Source organism: Diadema antillarum, unplaced genomic scaffold (assembly GCF_040938485.1).
Source record: "Diadema antillarum isolate AM-2024a unplaced genomic scaffold, OU_Dant_1.0 seq00000163_RagTag, whole genome shotgun sequence".
Classification (NCBI taxonomy): domain Eukaryota; kingdom Metazoa; phylum Echinodermata; class Echinoidea; order Diadematoida; family Diadematidae; genus Diadema; species Diadema antillarum.
In genome coordinates this window covers 1,348,096-1,368,492 of record NW_027271234.1, presented here as the reverse complement: position 1 = coordinate 1,368,492, position 20,397 = coordinate 1,348,096, and the positions used below count along the sequence as shown (strand labels likewise).

The 20,397-nt window shown below is 38.3% G+C and overlaps 2 protein-coding genes across 2 annotated transcripts; one reads left to right on the top strand and one right to left on the bottom strand.

The window, feature by feature from the left end:
• Positions 1-4,177: 4,177 nt before the first annotated feature.
• LOC139728090 (L-aminoadipate-semialdehyde dehydrogenase-phosphopantetheinyl transferase-like) lies at positions 4,178-11,332 on the bottom strand. Its single transcript, XM_071639052.1, has 5 exons — positions 11,189-11,332; positions 10,085-10,319; positions 7,972-8,090; positions 5,879-6,085; positions 4,178-4,419 (listed from the first exon to the last, which is right to left on the bottom strand). The coding sequence occupies exons 1-5, from the start codon at positions 11,330-11,332 to the stop codon at positions 4,246-4,248; spliced, it is 879 nt and encodes a 292-aa protein (XP_071495153.1). The 3' UTR covers positions 4,178-4,245.
• A 5,464-nt stretch (positions 11,333-16,796) lies between these two features.
• On the top strand, positions 16,797-19,208 carry LOC139728089 (NADH dehydrogenase [ubiquinone] 1 subunit C2-like). The gene is made up of 3 exons (XM_071639051.1): positions 16,797-16,929; positions 18,202-18,342; positions 18,837-19,208. The coding sequence occupies exons 1-3, from the start codon at positions 16,797-16,799 to the stop codon at positions 18,887-18,889; spliced, it is 327 nt and encodes a 108-aa protein (XP_071495152.1). The 3' UTR covers positions 18,890-19,208.
• Positions 19,209-20,397: the final 1,189 nt, after the last annotated feature.

Sequence of the window (20,397 nt, the reverse complement as noted above, 5' to 3'; positions counted from 1 at the left end):
AAAGTGTGTCTCAGTTGTTTTGGTCTGATGACCTTTATCAGCTTCGTATCTCAGTGTTAGACTAGAAGTTTACTCAGTGTAGAAATTCATTGCGTTCACTGCATTCGTATCAGTTAGATTTTGTGGGAATCATCTTACATGAGCTGAATAAAGGGTGTAAATTTGTATATATTGTATATATTTGACACAAAACAAGACTATTTCTTATGATTGCTTATTATGACCAATACTTTTCGATTTTTATTGTCTTCATAGATTTACTGTTAATGGATCATCTTATTCTAGCTGTGTTATTTTGTTCAGGTTGATAACTTTGTTTCTCTCTAAAAGGTCAGATTGATTGAATTATCCTTAGACCTGCTGTAAGACAGCTACACCTTAAACAGTACTTGAATATATAATAGGTGGGCAATGCATAAAATGGTGAACCTAAATGTTTGCTGTACTTTGTATCAATTCCTGAATCAGTCCTGTAATGCCAAATTTTCAATACCGCTTATGCAATAAGCAATCATTAATGACCCACAAAGAAAAAAAAGCGCAAGTGAAGTGTGACAGGTATGGTAACTGAATGAATAAACACATATGTGCATATTTCTCAATAAAAGAAAGTGTATAGACGTACTTGATTCAGTTTGATGACATAGACTGCATTTGACAGGCCATATGTATCTACAAGAAAGTATATTTGACAAGAAAACGATAATATCTTATAAGAATATCTCCGTTTTAATCACTTGAAAATTGTGAAATGTAATTGGCAGTTGAGATCACATTCAGGCAGTATTAGCTTTCTATGATTGGTCAACAGAGATGATATAAAACAAAATTATATCAAATTTGAATATAAGATGATTTACAGATTACTAAATGCACATATTATGCATAATAAACTTATTGTCCAGTGACATCTTGCTTCTGTCTTCTCAATTGTATTTATATATGCAAATATCCGCAGTATGGTTTTATATTCTGATGTACACTATTTGTTGCTGGTCAAGAAAAATTGAATCCTGTCTGAACATTTTCATTTCGATCACACAGATGTCATGCCAGGCAAAACATAATTCAAACTTTACAATCCATGTGTCTTCACGTCATTACAGTGGACTCCCGTTATAACAAACTCCTCAGGACCGGCAGTTTTCTTTCGCTATATTGAAATTCTGTTATAACCGAACAAATGAACGATAAAAAACAAAGAGCCGGTAATGTTGCGGCCTGAATTTTTATTTCGTTGTAACAGGAATTTTGTCATAACCGTGTTTGTTATAACGGGAGTGCACTGTATTTACTGTCGAGAATTATTACGATTGATGGCTATAATGGCTATATCGTCAAATTTATATAGAGACATATAAACACATAGAACACTTAGTCTATGAATCATCTCCCAAAAAATCCCACCAAAAATCTCCCAAAAATGCATAATAATTTTCACACATGTACATTACAATGTGAATGTATATACATACATATAATTTATGTATTGTGTGTATACATATATATATATATATATATATATATATATATATATATATATATATATATGTATATATATATATATATATATATATATATATATATATATATATATATACATGTATACTTGTACATGTATGTACATATATGTATACTGTATGCACACACGATAAAATCATACACATATGGAAGTATATATACATGTGCGTGTGTGTGTGTGTGCGTGATGAGAAATACATTTGGCACCCTAATAAAACATCAACATGGGGCAAGCAGTAACTGACAAAAGGCCACAAAACATGTCATCCCAATGAATGGGCAGATTGCAAAAAGCTTGTTACAGTGTACATGACCGATTGAACTGTCAGTCACTTTATTCCCAATAAAATAAGATCACATAGAACTCATAACCTAACAAGACAGCTATTAGGATACTCACATTTTTGTTTCGCTGACATTGTGAAATGTGAAACATCAATGTACATTTTTACAGCTGGAAGTATAATGGGAGTTTTAATTTCAGTCATACCACTATTTTTGTCTATTTAGTTGCCACAGGAATGCAAGATTTCATTACTGCAATAGTGTATCTGCAAGATACTACGAAATCATCGAAAACATACTGATGCACAGGGGGGAAAAAAATACCCACACATAATCTAATTTTTAGGGACAGATTAATTTTGGTTAGGATTTGTTAAATTAAATTTCATCAGGTTATTTTGGGTGGGATGTATGTATGGCCTATGACTATTATGGCTACTCCTCAAAGACAGTGAATAATCTCAGTATATTCATGTCAATGAAGGGCAATTCGTCAATCAGTTGCAATAAACACGACTCAATGCAAGAATCATTAATTTGCATAAATTGCAGTACTGTACCAGCTGCCAGGAAAGGAATTAGAACCATCACTATCCACTGGGAGGAAGCTCATCGATGAAGGGTGATTTGTCAATTAGGTTAAAACAAACCACACACAATAGATGAGCACTGCTCCTCTCTCACATCCATTTATCAACATAGTGTAATCACTGCACATACAAATTCATTGTCTACAGGCCTCCTGTAAAAGTGGATATTTTTGCGTGAGTAATTTTTCGCACTCAGCCAGGTAATGTAAATTCTACATGTTTTTAATTCCAAGGAATCAAGGCATAAACTATTGGAACACATGGCAAGCAAAAATATTCACGTGCTTTTATTTTCCCACTACTTTATGGTTGCACAAAATGAGTGCAAACATTTCCACACTGCAAAAATTTCCACTTTTACAGTCATATTTAAGCAAGTGATAGTTCAGCATGATAGCTATTGCATAGAGAGATAAAAAATTGACACAAATGCACACATTCTAGGCTGTGTGTATAAGCAAAGCTGACACAAAGTTAGAAACATGTACATATAGATTACTATTTTCAGCATACGAATACTCTATTGTACAAAGTTTAGTCCATTTTTATCAGAACTTGAGTTGTACACAACATAAAACAGTGTGAGTGTGCAGGTGTGACATCAAAAGCGAAGCTGTTCAAATGGAATCCAGTGATTTGAAATTGAAAAAATAAAAAGTGGCTTTTTGATTTAGCACAAACTCCCAACAAACAGCTGCAGTGAATCAGATAATATTTTTAACAAGTGGCTCCCTGGGTAGTGCCTCAGTCAAAAGAATGACTGAAGGTGGGCACATCTGTCCCACTTTCTGTTTTACATCATGAAGATCAGAGAGACAGCAATCAAAATAGAAATCTCCCAAGTATTGATCTGCAGTGTTTAACTCATACAATCAACTGTTAAGTCAGAATAAACATCTATTTTATAAGTGTCAGTCCATGTCACTGATGAGACTATTGTTGCTTTAGCAAACATCATCCTCATGGAAGATGACTTGAATGAAATTTTCTGATAAGGTGAAAAAGTCCACACACAAAAACAAAAATGTTGGAAAATATCACTTTCTTGTTTTTTCCTTATACATGATCAAGATCATTTTCTGGAAGACATTACAAGAGAGAAAGGGGGGGGGGGGGGAAGAGAGCAATTTTTTTTTAAATCATTGCTTCCTGCAAATACATTGATATCTGATTTTCTTCCAGGCAAACAAAGAGAGTTCTAAGCTCCTAATGCTCTTCAAGAAGGCACATTCATGTGAGTTGCATCTCACCTTGCTTATACACGTTCAGCAACAACACCAACAAAATTGAGACAATTTTGTGCAATTTTTTCTCTCATCAGCATTAAAGCAGCACCTCATCACTCTCTGAGGTAGTATGGTTTCACTAACCCTTTGTGTGCTTTTGAGCACAGATTAATGCAGAAAAACCCACAACGTTGTACACACTGTCCAAAGTCTCAGGCACAGAAAGGGTTAACCATAGGACTGTAAACACTTACAATAACAAATAGGACAAAAAAAGCAATTTAGTACTGTGACCTCTCATGAGAGAATATGGATACCACAAAACCTTTGAGAAATAAAGATATACAAATGTATATTTTTGAAAACAAGTTGTTGGGTGAGGATGTGAGCTTTGACAAAATAGAATTTTGTTGACAAACATTATTAATGTGCTTAGTCTACACCGTTTAAACATGCAGAGATCCTGCTACAAAAATCAATATTGCACTTTATATGAACTACACTTGGCGGAGGGGGAGGGGAGGGGGGAATCAAGAAACTGCATTTTTGAGCTATCATCTTCCCTTGAAATGTCAAAAGAGCATGTTTCTCACAGTCGGTCTGCCCACGACCACAGACACCCCTCAATCTCTTTCCAAGGGTTTCCTGTGCGGTAGATGCGGAGCCTCTTGCTTAGATGCAAAATCCTCCCAGTAAGCGAGGTCCTCCGGATGCATTGCGGTTGCCGTGGCGAGAAGCTCCTCCGGCTGCAGGATTGTGAAAGATGGGCAAGTCGGTCGCTGGTAGTCCGGTCCTAGCTGGGATTGGATAAAGATACAGAATGGACAATTTGTTATCAGAGATGATGGAACATTGTAATGACAGTCTAGTCCAATCCGGACCTAGATGCAAACCAACCACTTGTTACTATCTGGTCCCAAGTGCATAATGTAATTTGCATGATATCATCCTTTTATTTTCTCTTTTAATTCAAGTAGTTTGATCTTTCTTCTTGTGCTTCCTTTTATTGTTGCTCTGTATTCACTTGATATTGCTTGAGTCTCATTGCATATTAAAGACTGAGCACATTTTCCCCACTGGGGAAGCGACTGATTAACCCATTCCTCCCACAATTTTCAAAGAACCTTTAATGCCAACAGATGAGATTCTTTTTGCCTGTCTACAAAGAGAGAACAGCTCGGTAATTTGCCAGAGCAAAAGCAGTCAAGCGAGCTGATGAGATGAATAGAGCATGCATTGGGCTCACAAATTCCTTTGCTCTACATTATAGGGGCACCGCAATGGGGTCAGCGAAAGTCAAAATCTAGTGAGCTTAGCATTGACTGCTACATAGAAGTTTTCTGATGAGTTTAGCAGTGAAATATACACACCACTACATTGGAAAAGGTGAATTACACAAAAATAACTCTAGAGAGTACATAGTCATTTACGCCAGTCTGGTATCGATATCACGTCTGACTGACATACCTATCTGAATGATGACCAATCAGGGCAAACACTTTTTGAGCTACTCTACTGCAATGTTTTAGAAATATAACTGTGACCTTTGACTCTCTAAACTCCAGGACTCTGAAGCCTACAGAGTCTCATGACTTAATCTCAGATGTTATCAGCTTTCATTTTACACCATATTTGCATCAAGTCTGATGAAGTTATGAGACATGTGTCAACAGATACGATCAGTTAATTGTCTTATTTCATTTTTCACTTTTTGTACAATGCAAACATAGAGATGGACAAGCAAAAATAATCTTTTGTGCACTGCACAAAATAGGAAGTCAAAATGTGAAATTTGCTCATCACGACAATAGAAGCGCTGCATGGCATACTGCCACAATTTGTATGATTTATGGTTTTTGTTCTTGTTCATGGTTACAGAAATAATTTTCCATCAAAATCAGTCTCATTGTTACTTCTGACAAACCTATAATTTGCACAATGACTATTTGTGCTCAGGTCGGCATACAACATCACACAAACATCATATTCCCCTGTGGCAAAGCAAAAGAATGGAGACTTCAATCTGTTGACCTCATCTATTAACGTGAAATTCTTCAATGTACCTTGGGGATAGATCACAAGATAGAACAATGTGCGTATTTTTAAAGTCTACATATTACAAAAACAGGAAGGAGGTATGACAAGATCTTGGCAACAAAAAAACAATATGGTGTGGTTGCTGCCATGCCTGGTGACATTTTTTCCCCTGAAAAGCCACCCCCCCCCCCCCCCCCATCCCCCCGGGCTAGCACTAACCTGCAATGCCACTGCCACATAATGCTCCTCATCCACCATGGTTTCCTGGAACACCCACTTCTTATCCAGTCTATCACGCAGGTACAGCTCCGTATCCATGGCGACGGATGAGGGAGACAGCTCGAGGGTGCCGAGCCGGAACTCGGCCCTCTGGAGGTCGAAGCCGAGGCCGATTCCGAGAGCCTTGATGTAGCTCTCCTTCAGGCACTGGGGTAGATAAAATGCATAACAATGATTGTCAACCCACTGAGGACGAGCTGATTTTGCTATAATGCTATAACGCACATTTCCTATAGACACCTGCCCCAGTATACTGGGGACTAGTCTTAACAACAAGGGTTAACAACAATGGATGGGACAAGAGAAAGAGAGAGAGTGATGATGATGAAATATCTTGACTACCAGAGAACACTATGGACAGTGGGAGGGAACATTAAAAATGACAATTCAAGCACATATAATCCTACAGGCTAAGGGGGGAAGGGGAAGGATGAAAACCCCTCTAATGAGCTCAAAGACTATCTACATAGAAAAGAGAGGAAAATAAATGTGAGAAAAACAAGGAAATGAAGAAGAGTCCCAGAAAATGAGAGAGAGAGTGTGTGTGTGTGTGTGTGTGTGTGTGTGAGAATTTAAAGAAAGGGTTTTGAAACTGTAGGGAAAGAATGCAAGGACATCTATAAATGAAATTTAATGTAAGAGAAATCAGACTCGGAGTAAAGGTGTCTCATTAACATTTGTGTGAGAACAATCAACACATGTAGGAAAGAATCAAGAATATACAGGTCTTCCATAGGAAACATCCTCACTCACAAAGTACACAATATGGAACTAAAGATATTGAAACAAAAAAGATTAAGTAGCAAGATTTAAAAAATAATAAATATATAACTTATGAATGTTGCGGCATGGCCCCACTGGCATTTAGAAAGATTTGCATATGAACTGCGCGCAGAATTGGTTTATATTCACAAAACATCCACAATATTTGTGAAACATGCTTGTATGAGTCGGCCGACATCTGCACACGTCCGCAATTATCCACAGAGACACGATTTTCCGTTGCCAGGATTTTTGAGCTGCACAAAATTTTCGTTGCAGATGTTTAGCAGATATAACCAATTTTGTGCACAATTCATATGCAAATCTTCCTAAACGCTAGTGGTACTAGGCCCTTAGGAAGATTTTAATAGCAGCAGGGCAAAAATTAATAATGGCCACTCTGTCATGTGGAGCCAGCATCATTTCACACCCAGGTACATGTATTACCTAATGTACTTTTAAAGAGAAAACATAGTTCTGGAATGGGTTTGAGTACGCGTCTGGCACCATTTCATATTTGCCAGGATGATAAGTTGTTTTAGAGTATTTTGAGATCAAAAGTGTCTCAGGGAAAACTTGGCCCTATTTCAGACAATTTACAAGCAGTTCGTGATCACCATATTCTATACATAGGCGCTTGATAGGCACACATTCATTTTGCATGCGCATTGTATCAACTCGGCCCATAACTGCGACCAGCCAGAATGCGAAGCGCTCCCATAGTACAACAATGTACAATCCAGAGGGACAACTCGGCACCGCCGTCAAAGCGAGGCCGAGTTGTCCCCCAGTCCAAGTTAGCCTGACCCTGATTGGGTAAGTTCTGGGATTGCAACTCCAGCGAACCTTTTTGGTTAATATTTTGCAGTTTCGTTGTTGCCCATCAAATATCTTGTTATTACAGCTTTATTTCACACATTTCTTAGGCATACGTGTACATTTGGGAACAAAATTTGACAATTTTAGTAGGCGTACCAGAACTATGTTTTGGCTTTAACACTAAAGAAAGACAAAACAAAAATTTTTGAATTTGCATGAATGAATAAGTTACTGTGTCTCCGACATAGAATATATGAGTAAAGAGATCTTCAACCATCTTATTAAAGTAGCTATACATAGACTTGTAGACTACAATCACGGCTGACACAAGCACAAAGTAATAAGGACTCCTCCGAGGTCAACTGTTTCCAAGAAGGAAAGAAATCACCATACAGATAAGTTCCCCCTTTTTTTAAGAAGAAAACTCAAAACCAACAAAATATTAGACCTACCCAATGTCGGTAGAACCTGTGAAGCTGTTGGTATGGTGTGTCTGCTGCCATGACAGTCTGCCACTCATAGGGAGTAAACTGTCTCTTCATATTCCGGAAGAAGTCCTCCATGCTTTGATCTGGGAAGAATGATAACCAAAGAGAAAAATATTATAGAACAGGTTGGGAGAATCCTGCGATCTTATCTTATCAATTTTACTGGCAGCACCCTTGATCACTTGCGATCAATGTTGTTGCGCATACTTGTAACAAAGAGTTTGTGTACTTTAGCAAGCATCCAAACACTTTAATAGCAAGAGATGACTTACATTACCCATGGAGACCGGGTTCGTGCACTTTCTTAGCAAGCATTTGAACACTTGGCAAGAGATGGTTAGCTAGCCATACATCAGTAAAAATTTTCATGCATCAATTATTCCATGGCAAGCCAAAAAGAGAGACTTGCAAATTTTCAGAAACAAGATAAAACAACTGATTTCGGGCAAAATTTGTCACCGTCCTATCAAAAACAAATGATGTATGTGCTTGTTTGTGCGTCAGAAGGAATTGTGTGCATGCGGTATTGGAATGTAGCCAAAACCCACTCAGTTTTGCCTCGTGGGTTAAGCATTCCATAATTACCTTGTGCACACAATTCCTACTGACACACTCTGACCTGTGAATCATTTGTACACTTAAGTATCTATCTATTGTTTAGTTTGACACTCTTGAATTAAAATGGAACCCAAATATACATATGACTTGCATGAATGCTTCAATGATATTGGAACACATCTGAGAAAGTTTGAGGATAATAGGACAATCCATCCACAAGTTATGAATTTTGAAAAGTTTTGGTACTGCCATCATGGGTGGAAAAAACAACTACAGATTTTGATGTTTCATACAGAGAACGATATACAGAAAGTACAAAGAAAATTTTGCTAAATTCTACTTTTTATGAAAAGTACACATTCTCTCGACTTGTAACTGACATATGGTAAGGGTAATAGTATTCGCTCTGCTTTCTGAGAGAGGTAAGTCTAACGCTCTTTCATTGTGCTAGGAAAGTAAATATATGTTCATTGTGTTTTTTTGTTTGCCATATGCGACATCATGAACTGTAGTAGTCTTCTCACCCGGCCGTAGCAGCCCAAAAACTTTAAAAATTCATAACTTCTGAACGGATAATCTGATTTTCCTCAAACTTTCACTGATGTGTTCTAATAATATTGCTGCATACACTCAATCTACAGACAGACAAGGTTGTTTGGTGAAAATGAGTGAAACCTGCCTGGATGCCCTGATGTCTCAAGCAATGATAGCAAAAATACTTTGGCAAATGTTATCATACATCTGAATACAACCAACACTCTTCCAGGACACGACTAGGTTAATTTTTCTTCAAAAAGCTACAACATGAATGATGCTTTAGCAGCCTTGGTGCTTACACATGCTTATGCTGCATTTAAACCACGTTCCCGGCGGCCACCGTGGACAAAACGGGATGGATGTAAGACAATGCAGTGAGATGTGAAGGGCAAACATGACAGGCTATGATTACTATGGACACCATGTCAGATTTTTAAACTGTCAACAAAGTTGCCATTGCAGTCCTGGGGGGCATTTCATGAAGGAACTTGTCGGATAAAATATCTGACAAGTCAATTATATCCAACAAGTTTTGAGAAATTCTTTAGTCTGATTGGCTGATTTCTCTGAACTTGTCGGATATAATTGACTTGTCGGACATTTTATCCGACAAGTTCCTCCATGAAATGCCCCCCAGGTGCTCATGAGAGATGTTTGTCGTAATAAAGTGGGGTGAACGCAAAAAAAAAAAATGACAGCACGTAATAGGCTGTAACAAAACTTGGAGGCTGTCTGTAGCAGACCGCAACAGAAAATATTGATAGTCTAGCCTGACCAGATGCTGTGAGAACAGCGTCTGATAGCTATATGTTCACCAGGGCAAGGACTGGAACGAACAAGACTAGAATACGAAGAGGGGAATAGAGGAGAATGTCTAATCTACCCACGGTGCATTGAGTTTTGGGTTAACAGGGCTGCCATGGCTGTCAGGTATATGGTGTAAATGCAGCATAAGGTAAGAAAAGAAGAAATCACATCTCACTTGGCCTGACAACTTTCATGACGTCCACGCCACAAGGTAGCTCGGGCTCTGTTGCAAGGACAGCGTAGTCCCCGTGGTGGGACGTGTTGAAATTAAAGCTGGGGTATTCAGCTCGGTCGATGGAGTCCGTGTTCACCAGGTAGGGCTTTCCCCTCTCCGTCCTGGCCAGTTGGATGTCTACCCACGGGATGCTCAGTGTCTCGTGGATGGCCTTCCGTGCCAAGAGCCGTCCTGCCTGTATGGGGTAATATGGTAGAAAGACTCTTGTATTTGATCTTTAATCACAAAACTAACAAGTTGCAAGTGAAATGGTTGAGTTTAGGTTAGACTCTGAAAGACGATAAGATTCTAAATGTTCATCAAAGGGAACCTCTAAAGTAATTTTGCTATTTTTAGCTTCCTAAATCATGTTTTCTGTATGACTGGATTTTTTTTTCTTGGGGGGCAGGAGAGCAGGAGAGGGGTTCTAAGCTACTGCGTATGCATCACTTTTTACTTCTCAATGTATATATGAAACTAAGCTGTCATTCTTTGAAAATACAGCAGAACGTGAGAATTTTGTGATCACTTTGACACCATAAGCAAATTTAAGGCAAAGACATGGACAGAGTCCCTAAGGGTCATTTAGTTGATACTGGGTAGACATAAAAGAGTTTTGAGTCTCACTGCACCAGCAGAGGTACTGATATGATGTCATATCAAACAACAGGACATAGGCCTGCCACTCATCAGCTAATGGTTAACATGTACTATGTCATAGATGCTCATTGGCGCACTTTTAACAGATAGCCTTGTGAATAAAACAACAACGGCTAATTTTATTTTTTTTCTTCACCAGAGAATGTCACAATTTTCATGCAATCCATGCAACAAGGTCATTGCTGCCATATTCAACCGATGACAGGGAGCTTTGTGCAGACTGCTGAAGAAAGGAGGTGATCAACATCTACTAAGATTTCAATAGACTCCCTCTAAAGACCACTTGCAAGTTCCCTATGCAATTTTATGCCCCTGAGCAATTGCATTCTGTGACCTCCCCATCCTCACTAATTAACAATTCTCTACTCGGTTTCTGGTAAGGTGAGACTGCATTGGCAAACGAACCATCGCTGACTTGGCATCCTTGGTGAAGACAAACTGACCGATCCTCTTCTTCTCCTCCAGCTGGATGCTGGACGAGGCCAGGAGCCACTCTGACCGGTCAGGCGTCCAGGAGCCGCATTTAAATGCCCATCTGATACTCGTCATGGTCTCCAGCTTATGGGCAAAGAACAAGGCATACATGATATCACAAAATTAGCTGTTTCAGAATGGAAAACACTTTGTGTTGTTTTGCTCCACTGCTAACTCCTTTATCAGTTTTACCAGGTGCTCTTTAGGTCAATACATGCAAAGTTCACTTTACTTACGCACAAACAGTTCACTATATAATACACTCTGTGCCTGGATATGAGAAATCGTGCGCATCATCACACTGTATCATAGAAAGATGAACCAGGGCCAAGACAATATAGATTCTAAAAGGTTTCATTAATAACAGATTTATACAAAAATATAGGTATATATACATATGATTGATGTACCCCAAACAAAAAGGTTCAGAATCTATATATCCCAAGCTCTCATGTTGACATGAATTTTGATATGTCACATCATTTAAATAATCTGATTTACACAGTAGAGAACTGGCAATGCACATTCACATGTGATCTATGTCTTTATTGTGGCAATCTTAGACAGCAAATTGTTTTATACCCAACTGTATCTCTTTCTCCCAACTCACCAGTTTTCAAATGATACCATTCATGTGGTCGCTGGGGAAACAATACCTTCTACAAAATATCAAATGTTCAGGAAAAAAAAAAATGTCCGCCAAAGCACATTACCAAATGGGATAGCCTTCCATTTAACATGCTGCGGTGGTTTCATTTTGGGGTAAGACAGCTGGGATATGGACAGAAACATCACTTAACTGATTATCTGACCATTAATCCAAAAAAAGTCATTTTCACCAAAATTTAAGATACAAGGTCTTGTCACCCCAGCGACGGTGATATACTACCAATGCACACACTTATGCTTGGCATCATTCCAGCTCAAGATGTCTCTTAACCAGTTGAGGATGAGTCCCAAGTATACTCGGGCAAGAGTCTATGGGAAATGCGTGTTGTAGCAAAATCAGCCCGTCCTCAACGGGTTAAGAAAATGGTTCACTTCATCATGTCTCCTCTCCCCTTGATTCTGGACTCTTGCTACCATAACGATGGAACTCATCATACTGTGGGGAAAATCTCTAATGCACATATAAACTGTAGATATACATATCTTTTAAAAATGAAGTATGAAAAGTCATGGTGTCATTGAAGAAAGAAACAATTCAGCTTACCTTGTGACCCTTAGTCCTGACTGTCCTCTGTAACAGCCTGGCACTGCTGAGTGTCTGAAACAAGACTGGAAGGTTTGGTGCATGGCTGGCTACCAGCACATTCATCCAGTCAGGCCATCCAATCACAACCAAGCTCCAGGAAGTGGATTATTTCCTGAGATAGGGTAGGAAATGAAATAAGGGATTCCCCAAAGGAGTGCTTCCAAGAACAATACACATGTGATGACATAATAAGGGGGTGGGGAGAAGAAATAGGTCTTTGGTCAAATACTTTGTATATGTTTGTTTTTGAAAATGGGTGGTCTCAAATAAAGGTGAAATGATGTACATATCTGCATAGATCTATACATTTTTACTCTGCACTTGAAATGATCACACATGCTGGTTTGCAGAGAGAGAAGGTACCAGCTACTATACAAGACTATAAAGCAGGTAGAGTAACATACTGGTACATGCTGTTTGGCATACAATAGTGGTATCAACCTGGCAACATCAAATGGACATTTAGTCCAGTGAATATTTTTGTACACATTTTATGTCGCAACAGCGGCATGTAAAAAATAACAATATAACAACAACACCATACACTGAACCACAAGTGGTTGCACTTAGTAATATCTAAGTAGTATGACTTGCAGCATACCATTACTGTTCTTATTATGGTTTGGACATCGGTGGCTTTTGGATACTATTTGATGGACTTTTTTCATTTTGGGGGTTCTGTCTTCTCTTTCACTCTATTTCAATATGAAACATAAATTTTGTATGAATCATTGAGTAACTGTTAGTGAGCAATTATTATTCTTTTTTTTTCTTTTTTATCAGTTGCTACACAATCTGAACTTCAGGTGAGCAGGGAGCTTGAACTGATATTGCAGTGGTGTATCCATACAGCAACCACCTAAATCAATAATCAACAAGGAAATATTTTGGCACACACTCAAGGATTGTGAAGGACCAGAATAAGAAATAATTTATCTCAATCAACTTGCTGAGGGTCACATACAAGGATTATGCATTACCGGTATGCCCAATTAATCATTATTTTCCAACAATACCAGGTATATGGTGTTCATTTTTTATGGTACTGTACTGGAGAGATTCTGGCAGAGAAGATTAAAGACACATTCTATCGCTTCAAATACAGCTGATGGTATTTTTTCCCCACAAAATTATCCATATAAATACACCCGTATACAAACGTCGAAGGGATAGCATAGACAAATTTGGACTTCATAACTGTATGGTATGGTAAATATGATTTTAAATTTTTTAGACACAAATTATATAGAGGGAAGCCAGTTTGTGCATTTAATTCTAATGAGAACTACATGCCATACATTTGATTCCCTGCAAATACTATAGCACTCTGCAAAGAATATCAGAAATCTCATTGAAAATGTTAAAGAGTGCATCAAATACATTGTACCTAGTTTCCCACAAGTGTAAAGCATGTTACTTGGTGTCAAACCTATTTTTCACCATGGGGTGGATTAAGGCTTTGCAGATATGATGGATCAAAAGTTTATCATGAAACTTCTCTGGTGTTGAGAACTTTAAAAATGCATAATGACACAAAAGATGTACCATAGCCCAAATAATGGTAATTTTGCAATGTTGCTGGCAATGCTGGGTACTAGTACTGAAATTACTACCTCCACCAAGGAGGTAAATGTTTTTGTCAGCATTGGTAGTTTTGCTTGCCTGTTTGCAAAATAACTCAGCAAGCTGTGAATAAAAGTTGATAAAAACACAATTAGGAACAGATCAAAATTTTGTTAGTTTCTTTTAATGAATTTGTTACTGATTTTTCATCTTTTGGCAAATAGGGTCAATGAAATTGGGAGTTCAAGTTGCACATATTTGAGGCTTGCATACGCACACTAAAGTGCGTGTTCTGCTTGAGATGCTAGCAGCAGGAAGCTTACGAAGCAAACACAAGGCTTCTTTATCATTGGAAAATTGGGCAATTTTTAGCATGTGTGTATGGGTGAATGAGCTGCTTGTCAGAGGTCTGCACTTTTCGAGTGCTTTATATTCTAGTTGACTATTTTTAGGTGCCAACAGTAACACACATTAGCACTGGATTTTCATTAGGCAACTGTACACTAATTTCATATACATGTGTACCTTTCATTGCTCTGATTTACTTCGTCCTCAGATTTTGCACCTAAAATCAACTCATAGAGTGCATGTATCCAAGACATTCAAAAGGAAACATAAACACTGACATCCTGGAGATACTACACTGCAACATTATACTTAGTATTTGGTGTCCAACCTCCAAGCTTGTAGCACACATTTCAGGAATATAGCAGTCATAATAGAACTTATCTTCAAAAGTAACAGAAAAGGGGCAATTCCGCGGTTAGTAACGTTACATTCCAGCTATATCTATTTTTACTACTAAATCACCATTTATTCATTTCAAGTCAAAATCATGTTTAAAACATGTTTACCCTTCCCAGGTTTATGATATAGGAAAGAATGAATACAATCCAACAAATATCAGAATTGTTATGGCAACTTAAAGGGCTGGTTAGTAACGTTACGAAAAAAGGACATGACAAAAAAATCAATGTCTTGTAACAAAAAGTGTGCAAAAATTCAAGGTACTTCAAACAAAGTGTTGCATTAATTTCAATTATTGCATCATGACAAATGTTCACGCAAATATTTTAGCAGTTAGACCAATAATTAATTAGCTAGACCCCCAAAAGCATGGTTAGTAACATTACAGTTAGTACGGGTAACGTTACATTTGTCCGGAGTAATTCTGCAGGTCATTTCACCCTTTTGTAATTGACAAAATGTCACATGACTTCTAGAGTATTTAAATGTATTCATATTTTACCCTTTAGCAAAACTTTGAGGAAAAATTTTCAAAGGAACCCACTGTAATCTGCAATTAAGTGAATTTCAGCATCCTCAGTCCCATATGTACATTTTAAATGATGGTTTTTGATCTCGCAAAACCAATAAATACGAAAAATAAAATCTACTGAATTTGAAAGACCGTAATGATTGGTGAACATCCATGGCATTAGTTGATACCTAAATTAAAGAGTAAGACAAAGAGACACATTTCTTTTATCCATGTCATGTCCACCTTGAACGTACTGCGGAATTGCCCAAAAGCATTTCCAGAAAGAAAATGGATGCATGTTGTAAGTACATGTATGTGAATGACTGTAGTAAATCAGACATAAGAAAAAACAACAACTGTTCGTGTTCTGGCTTTAAAAACAAGGATATTTCTAAATCTTTAAGCATATTTTGATTGTTACCATGGGAAATTAATGATTCAGAACTATGTATTGTCACACTTTCATTCACCAGTAAAAAAAAAAAAAATCCATGTTACATTTACCTTAATACATCACATGCCTTCATTAATTGGCTTGCCAAGTAATGTTTTTCCAAATGATAAACAACATTGCTCTGGTAAGTGTTGGCATTCACTTTGTCCTTGTTTGGCCTGGATCATCTTGCCTATTCTTGGTTCTGCATTTGATCAAGCCTCCCTTATTCACTAACCGTTTGTGTCTTGGCCATGATACATAAATATAATTTATTAATTATAGCAGGAGCAGTAGATCTCTATTCCATCTTAGTATACATGCATCTACTCTAGGCAATAAGCATTTGCTTAAACAGCCTTATGACGTTATGTATTTGCAAGCCTTTGTCTTGGCAACAACAGAGTGGATTACTACACTATCAAGTTTACCTCACACATCATTCTCTGGCGGAGAATGAAGACTCTCCACATTTTTCTACTGACTCTCACTTTGACATATCCTACGTCGCTACAGCTACGACAATAAATGGATTTGCACAACCAAGGACTCCTGGCTGTAAACACTGCACTAAATTTAGCAGTTAGCATGGTTAGTGTTTGAAAGAATCTAGACTATACTAGCTTGATCGTATGGAATCACGTTTATACTTCGGTCAGAAGGGCACCATTACACAGATAATAGTAAACTATACGTGGATAAAAAATATGCAACAATAAAAGACTATAAAGGGTAGGTCCTAGCCAAACTGGTTTGATTGGCTTACTCAGCTCACCGATGCAGTCCGGAGCGGTTGTTCACCAGAGGATTCCCCGGAACGTTCGGGGCGAACTACAGACTGTGGTTCCGCCGCCCGCGCCCGGCGATAATCATACCAGCTGGCTATGGCTCCAGGCGCGTGATACACGTCGTGTGTGTTTGCGTACAATCCGCGGCCCTCAGTCTGCGTTGGCTTTATGTACTGCAACGGCACTGCACCGCGCGCTGTACGTATCCTTATCTGTCCATAGATTTTTATGGGTTCAACATGGCTTCCAGTGGAGAGGAACGAATCGCCGGACAAGTCCGAATTTTCAACAAATACACGTTTATGTGCACTGGTTATGGACTTGCATCGTCGCTTGTATATAATGGACTTATGAAAGTTCCGTTAGTATCAGGTAATTTATACTCTTATATTTTTTCCTAGATGTATGAGCTTCGTTTATGAAGCGTTGCTTCAACATTACCTTTGCTTTGTATTTGTAAGTAGACAACTCAACAGTCCGATGTGTGAGAAATTGTGTATGTAGTAAAACCCCGGAGCGCTGTGCTGTGCGGTATGCGGTTATGTAGGCCTAACGTATAGAACCTAGAGTGACTTAATTTTTAAGGTAGTATTTTGTAGTAAATTAGATTGAACTCCTAATTCAGGCTAAGAAGATTGCTTCTCTACCCTGAGCCGTGACCCGCGCCTGGGCTGGCGCTGGGGTCATTCTAAGTGCGACCAGCCTGAACACAATTTACCAAGTGAACAAGTCTGTTTACAAAGCGTATTCGTGCATTGACGAAAAGATCGGTCTGTATCAGTCCGGGAAACCCGCTCATGAGGACCGCTCCCGCGTACGAGGACTGCCCCGCCTCATGAGGACCGCCCCCACGCCTCATGAGGACCGCCCCCATGCCTCATGAGGCCCGGGGGGGGAACGCCTCATGAGGCCCCCCTATTCACTTCTATTCATCTCACATCTGACGTATAAATTGTCGCAACTTTGCACGGTGATTTTTTGTTACACACACATGTCCACTATCCATGATGAAAAGAAGAAAAAATCCTATCTGTTTTTTTTTTTTTCAAAAATCGAGTTTCAATCAACTGATGCAGAGCGCCCATTAAAACACATTAGTAAGTGTTATTCCACTTGTGTGTCATTGTGTGCCTGATTAGAAGCTGAATTTATACATTGTATGTGTAAACCACATCTTTGTACAGCTGTATTACATTCCAGGAGCTAAGTCCTGGAATGAGTTACCTGCTATTATCAAAGAATGTCCTACATTATCATCTTTTAAACGTAGATATAGAATGTTTCTAATCCAAAGTGCAGCCGAATAATTCTTGCGATATTTGCCTTTTGTTTTGTCTTTTATGTGTATATTGTCCTTTTTTGCAATTTTGTGAATAATTTCTAATGGTATAGATTTATCATAAAAATGTATATTTTTGATCGCAATTTGTAGCCTCTTCATTTGTAAGGGAATCGGCCTTGATAAGTCCTATATGGTCTTTTTCTGATTCCCACGCATGCCATTATATAGCTGTTTGCATCATTTCTTTTGTTTCCTATGTAAAAGTAATGTGCAATATGTTATGTTCGTGTACATGTATTTGTGTTTCTTATACTTTTTAGCATGTGGAAATAAAATTGAATTGAATTGAATATCAACTCCAGGTGGGCATAGGCACATCATTGCATCCATGGTCGGAGGAGTACTCGGTTACTACATTGCAAAGTTAGAGAGCAGGAGGGTGGCAGAGAGGGAGTTCTACATACAGGAGTACATTAAGAGGAATCCAGACGACTTCAAGAAAGGTACACATGTATTTCCATCACTTTGAAAGACAAGAAACCATGTTTTCCCCATCCATTTACACATGTGACGTTTTCCACAAGCTTCAAATCCTAGAATTTAGTAATCACTAAAAGAACTGTCATTCTTAATCCACTGTTCCTCCTCCAGCACATTACCACTTAATAGTGCAATGTTTACAAGTTTTGGGACTTGCTGGAAACACAGAGTGGTGAATGCAAAGAATTCAAATGCTATGAATTTGTGGCAAGAGTATCTTAATCAGAAATATACTGTACTGAGTTCAGTGTTACATGAAGATACAGTATTGTGCTTAAAATGGTAGAATGTAAATAAAACACAAACATTTTTTTCCTGTTTATGCCTTCCAAGTGAACAAGACACCACCTCAAGCACTCATCCTGAACACTGACAGTTTTTTTCCTATGTGTTTGTAAATCGTGAGTGACTTTCAAATTCGTAAGCTCACAGTGATACATGTCTTTGTATTTTGCAGAAGAGCCCAAGAAGCTGGCGGAAATAACACGACTATGGCTTCCTGTCCGCTGAGAATCAACCATGCCAATCACCTGCAGCCTGCAGAAATCTACTCTGCATGCAAATCCGTGCATAATGTTAAGCACAGATGTTGATGTGTAAATAGTATCAGATATGATATGATTTTGAGAGTGATATGTAAAGGGTTACAGAGTAAATGTCATGGAACTGGACACCTGTTTGTGGGAATCTGCAAGCAAGCTTTTATATACAATCGTCCACGAGAAGAGTTTGTCTTCAGATCTCCCATGCACAGCTGTTGAAGCCTACCTCCATGTTGTATTTCAAGCCAAGCCTTTTTCTTGTTGCAAACTTTGACCTGACAAGATATTCTATGATATGGATTTACATTTTAATGTAAATTTTTTCCATGTCTGCATTAAGTTTTAAAGCTGATGTACTCAGGAGCATGAAAGCCACAAGCAGTCCTGTAATATTTTGTACTGTACGCAGTTGACAGTATTGGGCACGACCCAAACATTGTTAAGTGCTCAAATAATTAGCCATATTCAGGGATGTGAGAGTTCCAAGTTTAATCTGATTTCAGACTTTCTTACTCTGCCTAAAACTCACTTTTCAGACTTTACGGCAATTTGAATGCATTGAAATGTTCACTGTTTAATGCACTTCAGACTCTTTTTGTTTCAGAATTTTCAGAATTTTTTCAGATTGTTTTTTTCTGCAAGTACTCTCACACCCCGCATATTACACTGACAGCTTGTCATTTAGAGTGTAAGAATGTCAGTCAGTGCATCATATAAAAGTATAAAATGAAATAAATTGGGAACTTTAGTAATTTGTTCTACTTAACTCTTCCTTTGCAGAGGTTTCCAATGTCACTTGCCGAAGTGTGTGCAAGGCATGCAGTCTAAACAGATGTCATTCACCAAACAGAAATTCAAGTTAATGCAATAAATTAAGCACTCATTTGGCAGGGACTATCCTTGAAAAAGAAATGATGGAATAGAATAGTAGAAAGATCTATTGTTTGGACCCGATGTGTTCCAGTGGTATGTTCCCAAAGTTGGTTCCTGCATAGGACAGCTGTGAATTAGAGCACGAGTAGCTTTGGATGTTGACTTCTCATGCATTCAAAGTGAATAAGACTAACCTCAATATATGCTTGTCTCGATGAAAATGTTTTTGTCATCAGTGTGCCATGCAGAGATGACTTTTAAAGGAATTGTGCAGCTCTGTGGTCAAGAGGAGGGTGCATTAAATCTGTATTTCATGTGCAAACTCTGTACAACCTATTGAATTGTGTTTATTGTTCACATGAATATTGTCCCTTTTTGTCACAGTCAGCCTTGCCTAGGTCGAATCTTATTGGGACTGAAGAGATAGCTTTGACTTAGAGAAAATTCGACTTATGAGGATTAAAGTCAATAGAATATAAAGAGAAGAGGACTTGACAAGTCCTTTGACCTAGCCGATTATTCGACTTATGCGAGGTCGACGTACGCAAGATTGACTGTATGTTGAAGTGATTATCATTGCAGAAGAGTGTTCTGTGGAGGCAG

Coding starts and splice junctions, on each gene's coding strand:
- LOC139728090 (XM_071639052.1), bottom strand. CDS start 11,332: ATGACGAGTATCAGATGGGCATTTAAATGCGGCTCCTGGACGCCTGAC. Junction 8,091..10,084: donor CATGAAAGTTGTCAGGCCAA/GTGAGATGTGAT, acceptor CATTCTTCCCAG/ATCAAAGCATGGAGGACTTC. Junction 6,086..7,971: donor ACAGGTTCTACCGACATTGG/GTAGGTCTAATA, acceptor TATCTACCCCAG/TGCCTGAAGGAGAGCTACAT.
- LOC139728089 (XM_071639051.1), top strand. CDS start 16,797: ATGGCTTCCAGTGGAGAGGAACGAATCGCCGGACAAGTCCGAATTTTC. Junction 16,930..18,201: donor GAAAGTTCCGTTAGTATCAG/GTAATTTATACT, acceptor TATCAACTCCAG/GTGGGCATAGGCACATCATT. Junction 18,343..18,836: donor TCCAGACGACTTCAAGAAAG/GTACACATGTAT, acceptor TGTATTTTGCAG/AAGAGCCCAAGAAGCTGGCG.